The sequence below is a fragment of the Orycteropus afer genome, unplaced genomic scaffold, assembly GCF_000298275.1.
Source record: "Orycteropus afer afer isolate SDZICR_OR568_19922 unplaced genomic scaffold, OryAfe1.0 scaffold00067, whole genome shotgun sequence".
Lineage (NCBI taxonomy): Eukaryota > Metazoa > Chordata > Mammalia > Tubulidentata > Orycteropodidae > Orycteropus > Orycteropus afer.
Window position 1 is genome coordinate 9,203,619 of NW_006921654.1, and position 7,276 is coordinate 9,210,894.

At 36.1% G+C, this 7,276-nt stretch overlaps 1 protein-coding gene across 1 annotated transcript in view; it reads left to right on the forward strand.

Moving 5' to 3' along the window:
* Positions 1-7,276, forward strand: part of AP1G1 (adaptor related protein complex 1 subunit gamma 1) — a 62,494-nt gene that overhangs the window by 27,110 nt on the left and 28,108 nt on the right. Inside the window, exons 5-9 of the mRNA XM_007940331.2 lie at positions 1,348-1,424; positions 2,253-2,261; positions 4,588-4,683; positions 5,564-5,644; positions 5,843-5,941. Of these exons, the coding sequence (XP_007938522.1) occupies positions 1,348-1,424; positions 2,253-2,261; positions 4,588-4,683; positions 5,564-5,644; positions 5,843-5,941 (362 nt within the window). The remainder of the gene's footprint in view (positions 1-1,347; positions 1,425-2,252; positions 2,262-4,587; positions 4,684-5,563; positions 5,645-5,842; positions 5,942-7,276) is intronic.

Here is a 7,276-nt window from a genome sequence, read left to right on the forward strand (position 1 = left end):
TATTTTTTCCCAATCTGTAGGTTCTCTTTTGACTCTTTTGGAGAAGTCTTTGGAAGCACATAAAAATTTAATTTTTAGAAGGTCCCAATCATCTGGCTTTTCTTAGTAGATTGCCTTTTTATGTGCTTCCAACCAGAAGGGGCAGGTCAACCAGATCACTTTTCTCTGAGGTCCTGCTTTTGTAATCAGAGATTGATTCCTTCATAGTGAACCTTATCTTTCATCTCTGGTTCTTTTACTTTTATGAAAGGACTATATTAAGTTACTAATATTCAGTGTAATGTGCAAATGGCCCTAGCCTTGATTTTCATGTATGTAGAACCCTTTGGTTTCCTGGCTATTTTATAATAAAAGAAAAAAAAATATTTCTTCATTGTCTTATAATAGTGTAAAATTTGTGAAAGCCCTTATAGAATACTTGCCACTGGAATTTACAATGGGTACTCAGATATATTTATAAAAAATACTTAAGAGAAATTAAATGGAATGTGGCTCTTCTTTCTTCAGACATTTATTCTTGTGTTCTGAGTAAGAAAATCCATGTGTCCTAAATGTTAAGAGAAAAAAATGGTTAAATTGATTCAGTTGTGATTAATCCCATGCTATGCCCAGAAGGCTCAAAATGTATTTGCTGAACAAATGAATTGTTTAGGACATTGATTTATTACTTAATAAAAAGTCTTGAAGTTTTTTCATGGCACTGGAATAAGCAAATTTACTTTGTCCTTCACAACCATATTGGAGTTTTGATACTATTTTTCTCTTGGAAATGTAAAAATGTCAGGAAGATCTTTGCTTCTTGAATTACCTATCAGAACTCAACTAATAGCTTATTGATTAAGTACGGAACAGATGGTACCTAGCGCATATTGACTGTGAACATGTCTTTATGGATATTCTCAGAAGCACAGGTATCGGTTGTCACTTTTCATTAGTTCACTTTGGTCAGTCACATAGTTGTTAAAAAACATCCTGATTTTACTCCTTGACCAGTAATAAATTGTTGTTGTTGTTGTTATTTGCCATCGAGTCGACCCCGACTCATAGCGACCCCTCCTTGGGTTTCCGAGGCAGTATCACTACGGAAGTAGGATTGCCCAACCTTCCTTCCGAGGAGTGGCTGGTGGGTTTGAACTGCCAGCTTTCTGGTTAGCAGTCAAGTGCCTTTGGCACTATGCTACCAGATTAGCAGACATCTATTTAAAGTACCTCTTTTGTATTCATTTCAGTGCTTACATCCTTTAGGGAATTACAAAGCAAAAGTAGTAACTATCCTTTTGGAATTGACCTTCAGGAACTCAAAGCCCTGTTTTTTTATCAGTTGAATAATTTTATCTTTTCTTTAAGGTGTCCTACACACATCTGTGGTCCTCCTCACAGAAATGTGTGAGCGAAGCCCAGACATGCTTGCACATTTTAGAAAGGTAGGTGTCATTCTGTGTGCCTAAACTTTTCTTGATTGAAAAATGATTTTCCTGAAAAGTACATGGTTTTCTCACTTAAGAGTTTCCTTTTTGAAAGCAAGCTATGGAACTAAACAGAACCTTTATCTAGTCCTGCTGTGTGGTAGGGCTGGAAGCCAGATTTGGGCATATATGAACTGACAGTAGTAAGTGATTTCCCTTCATAATAGAAGTCGCTCGTTGTTGGCAGACACACCAATCTGTCACGTGCTTTTTCTGATGTTTTCACATTGAAGTCAGGAAATGTAACCTGAGGTCAAATTACAAAGAAGAATTGTGTATGTGTGTTTTTTAAAAGACAGGTCATGTCTTTCCTTTTTCTTTCGTTCTTTTTTTTTTTTTAAGGTTAACACTAAGCTGAAATTTGACCTTTATTACTTTTACCTAACCCAGGATCCCCTCTGTTCCTAGGGGGCCATTAACTCTTGCAATGGAAGTCTTTAGCTTTCTTATCCACCCTTCTTTTTTACTATTGTTCTACAGTGGACATTTCTGTTTTCTCCTTTATTTTTAGAAGGCAGTAGTGAGAAAGACTTTTTTTTTTTTTTTTGGATAGTTACATGTGTTTAATTTCTTTTATAGGCTATTGATCACTCTGTAAATGGGGCTCACTGTATAGTTGAGGTCTAATGAGCCTTCAATAGCAGTTCCTTTTTTTATCTTAACTTTTCTTAGGTGTTCATGTCTTGACTGAATTATTGTAAAATAGTTTCAGAGCCGTATCTGTCCCTAATGCTTGCTTTGTATGTTTTGTTCCTGTTGTCTGTTTGGAATCCTGCTGTATGTTAGAATGAAAAGGTAAGAATTAACCCTCTTTTAGTTGGTGCATGCTGGCATTAGGTCTTTAGTAGCTTTTGTGTATTCATCCACAAATGTGGCTTTTAAAAATACACTAATGCTAAAGCTATGCTTAATACTATTTTTGTTCTACCATTTTTGGCTAACTCCCAGTCCAGTTTTGTCTTGTCACTTAAACTCCTGACTCCGAAGTCAGCCTTGGATTTCAGTTGCAGCCTGTCTTGAATTGTAAGCCTCCTTCTGTGCCTCTCCTTTATCGTCACTTGAGAGACTTTAGCGGTTTCCCAGTGTCTTTGCTGGTGGCACTTCTAGATCAGTCTGGGTCACTGACACAAAACGCTGCTGATTTTTTAAGTAGACATTTTTGAGCCGTATGTGGGTAACCTCATACTTAAAACAAGCTTTGTATGTTCTTCTGAGCTCTCAGCTCAGACTTGGAGCTTTTGTTTCTCCTATACTTGTGCTTAATCTTGCCTAGAAATTTTGGAGTATTAAAAGGATTTGAGGTGGAGTGGGTGGGCACCAACTGATTTTCATGGCTGCAGCCTTTCCCTCTGTCATCTTACTTTGTTTGTCCTGTCACCAGTTTTAGTAACTTACATTTTTGTCTGAAAAATAAGGCTGGGTTCCAAGAATTTGTATGCTGAACATGTGGACATTTATGCTTCCTGTCTCAGGGTGATGTGATGGGATGTGCTGGTCTGTTGGTAGTGAATAAAGCAATTTCTGCGTTTTAGTAGCCCAAGGAAAAAGGAATGCTCCAAGAAATAAACCAGATTTAAAGAGCTAATTAGGGATATGTATAGTACAGAAAAGCAGGCCGTTGGGAAGTTTGCAAGGTGAGCTGCTTTTTGTGCAGAGCTTGGTAACTAGATGGTCTTAGTTTTATTGCACCACTTTACAGCAGTTTAAAAAATTATGTTTTTGATTTCATCTGATATAAATCTCCTCATACAGTTGACGGATTTCATGAGGATTCTGTTTACAATTTATAGATGTCCCTGGCTTAGATTTGTTTTAATCTTGGAGTTCTCTGAATTAGATTTTTGTTTTAATGACTTCTGAATCATTTAACGCTGAAGTTTATGGCCAAGCTTAATGAAATTTACACAGATTATGTTCTTTTGTATTTGGAAATGGCCTTAATGTTGTGAATGTTTTGACTGCACGCCTTGGGCATAGCTTGGCTTTTATTTTATTTTTTTGGCATTTGAATTTTATTCCCCTTTTAGAATTGGGGTATGGGAGAGGGAGACAGAGTCTGAATACAATGAGAAAAAATCAAGTTGCAGCAGAATTGAGGCTTATACACTGCCTCCTAAAGAGGTGCCATTGCCTCCTACAGACATGCCATTCAGTTCAGCTTTGAATACTACTTTACTTAATTTCAGGCCGGTAGAGTTGTCTATATAACTAAATTGGGTTTTCCTTTGGAGAATGGAAAAGTTCCTAATGTGGCAAGCAGTTTGGAGTAGGTTTTAAACATCAAGTGATTGATAAACAGAAATGAATGCTAATTGAAAGCATCTGTAAATTTGGCTTGGCGATAAAGTTGCCTACTATGTCCTGTGACATCAGTTGACAAAGGAAGGACAAGAAGGGAATTCTGAGCATATGGAATGTGTCGTCTCATTAGTACGATAAGACAAGGAAACAGGCAGCAAATCAGTGAAATTAAATTTTACTGAAAATAATGTCATAGGCTTAAGCATAGGGAAAAGATTCATGACCCTGTTGTCTTCTTAAAGTAAAAGATTAAAATTCTTGATTATTTTTTTTCCACTCAGAAAAGTGAAGATACTGTAAGCTTTTGTATTCCCTATTGTTTGTTGAAAAAGAACATAACTGGCTCTATCTGAAGGAGAGAGAGTGGTATGCTTTGCTTGTCGTAAGATTACAAGTTATTTTAGGTGTGATAACATTTTATACCCAAACGTTTGGATGGTCAAAAACTGAACATGTTTGTGTCACTTAAGTATGCCATGTTTCTTCTGAAGTAGGAATGCAATATGCCTCATAGATACTTGTTTTACTTTGCTCCCATAGACTTTCTGACTCACTGTTACTTGTAATACTATTCTATCTGTAACTCTGGAATAAAGTATGGTTTGTTTTTATCCAGATAAAATACATTCTTTCTTGAGTTCTTTGGCCTAAGTGCTCCCAAGTTATATTTATCAAACATCAGCAATATACTAGTATATTGTATGAACAGAATTTGCTTGGACTCAGACTCTTGCACCCTTTTTCCAAACCCAAGGACCTGCTTGTTCCTGAGTCATTATGTGATACTCACTGGTTTTTGATGCATCTTTGTTTTCTGCAGCTTGTGCCCCAACTAGTCCGAATTCTGAAGAACCTCATCATGTCCGGATATTCACCAGAACATGATGTTTCTGGTATCAGTGACCCTTTTTTGCAGGTGAGGTTGAAGAGAAAGTTTTGGATAAATAACATATGAATTCAATTTCTTTTGAGTAGCCCATTGTCTTCCCCTTAAGTTTGTGTGGAAATCTGATAGTTAATTGATTAATTATGTAATAAATAGAGACACAATTCTATTTAGGTTAATAGAATAGAGTTAAGAGTTTTTATAATCAAAATTATTTACTATATAGGCAGACATGAGGTAGCAATGTAATGTAGCTTTGTTTTAATCATTAGCTATGGAGTGCCAAGGGAGCTTTGATAGCGTAGTGCCTAAGGTACTTGACTGTTAACCAGAAAGCTGGAGGTTCAAACCCACCAGCCACTCCTTGGAAGGAAGGTTGGGCAATCTGCTTCCATAGTGATACCACCTCGGAAACCCAAAGAAAGGTCTCTATGAGTCGGGTCTGACTCGACAGCACGTAACAACAACAACATGGAGTGACAAAGTAGGGGTTGTCTGACTTCATTAAGACATGTTGTTGCATGCCATCAAGTTGGTTCTGACCCGTAGCAGCTCATTCTGACTCATAAGATCCCTAATGGCACAATGGTTAAAGTGCTGTGCTGCTAACTGAAAGGTTGCAGTTTGACCTCACTAGCTGCTTCACAGGAGAAAAGACCTCATGATCTGCTCCCATAAACATTTCAGCCTAAGAAACCCTATGGGGTAGTTCTGCTCTGTCCTATAGGGTTGCTAGTAATCATAGAAACATGTAGAGTCTCTCTAGAGATAGATAAAGTTTAAAGTTCTGCTAGATTCTTGACCATTAGTGGGATCTGTGGCTTCATTTAAGTTACTTTCATTTTATATCACATGAGGTTCCTTGGTACCCATCCAAATTTGTTGATGTTTATCATATTTTGCACATTAGGTACGAATTTTGCGGTTATTAAGAATTTTAGGACGAAATGATGATGACTCAAGTGAAGCTATGAATGATATATTAGCACAGGTGAGTGAACCAAGCTTGCATCACATTAAATCTTCATTTTAATATAGCAGGGAGTAGAATGACTGTAGGTATACTGGGCAGATTTTATTTAAGTTTGCTCATTGGTGGCTACAGTCATAAAATATCTCTTGTTACCTCTGGATATTTTTTCGGAATCCCCATTCTGTCACTAATGTACTGCCGTTTGTGTCTTTTCAGGTTGCCACTAATACAGAGACTAGTAAAAACGTAGGAAATGCTATTCTTTATGAAACAGTTTTGACTATCATGGATATTAAGTCAGAGAGTGGACTGCGAGTAAGTCTTTCAGACATTTTTCCCTCTTTGCATTTCATTTAGAATGATTGACTTGATTGTTATTTCTTTGGAACTAGATTCCATTTCAAAATTGACTTTAGGATGTTATAGGGCTATATTTTTGCTATTTGAAGTATCATTCTCTCTCATTGAAAGCTTAATATTATTACAAGTTTGGAAGATCCTAGGTGTACTTTGATATATAAATATTATTGAGTGTAGGAAACATTGCAGAATAAGCTTTTATTAGACTAGAACCAGAGTTTGAGTTGTGTTTATCATTTCAACCAAGGTATCATATTTGAGGTTTTCTTTTTTTTAATCAAATATTTGTTTTTATTCAAGAAATAAGCGCATAGAGTAATAAACTCAAATAATACAAAAAGTACACAGGAATAAAATATCTGACTGGTAGCTGTCATGTGAAGACCCTCAGTTCGTCTTAATCCTTTGGTTAAGGAAATAGTTACCATTTTCTAATGTATTTTTCCAGAGATGTTTTACCCATATTTAAATGTGTCTGTGCTTGTGTGTTTATTCTTCTCATTCACACTATTTGAAAATTTATTAGAAATAATTTTAGACTTTTACTGAGTTGCAGGACTTACGGGAATATTGTAAAAATAGCTCAGAAAATTCTCATATCCTCCCTTCACCCCATTTCCCCTAATACTAACATTTTGCAAAACTAAGAAATTAACATTAGTGTTAATTATATTATAGACTTTATTCAGCTTTCACCACTTTCTCTGCTGATACCTTTTTCTGTTCCAGGAGCCAATCCATGGTTCCCCATTGTATTTCATTGTCCTGTCTCCTTAGTCTCCTCCATTCTGTAACATTTTTTAGTCTTTCCTTGTCTTTCATGACTAATACTTTGAAGAGTATTGGTTAATCACTTTATAGAATGTCTCCAGCTTGGATCTGCCTCATGTTTTTCTCATAAAAAGACTGAGGTTACACTTTTCTGGCAAGAGTACCACAGGAATGCTGTGCCTTTCCATTGTATCGTATGTGTATAGTTGTCTTGCTACTGGTGAAGTTCACCTTGATTATCTGGTTAAGATTATGTCTGCTGTGTCCTCCATAGTAAAGTAATTTTTTTTCCCTTTGCATTTAGAAATATTTTCAGAGAGACACTTGCAGACTATGCAAGTATCTTAAATTTATCCATACTAATTTTATCATCCATTAGTGAATCTTGGCTACAGCAGTTACTAGGATGGTGTTTTTTGTTTTTTTTTTAATTAGGATTTGGGTGAAGATTTACAGAGTAAATTCACTTTTCATACAGCAGTTCACATATACTTTGTCTCATGTCATTGACCAAAATTT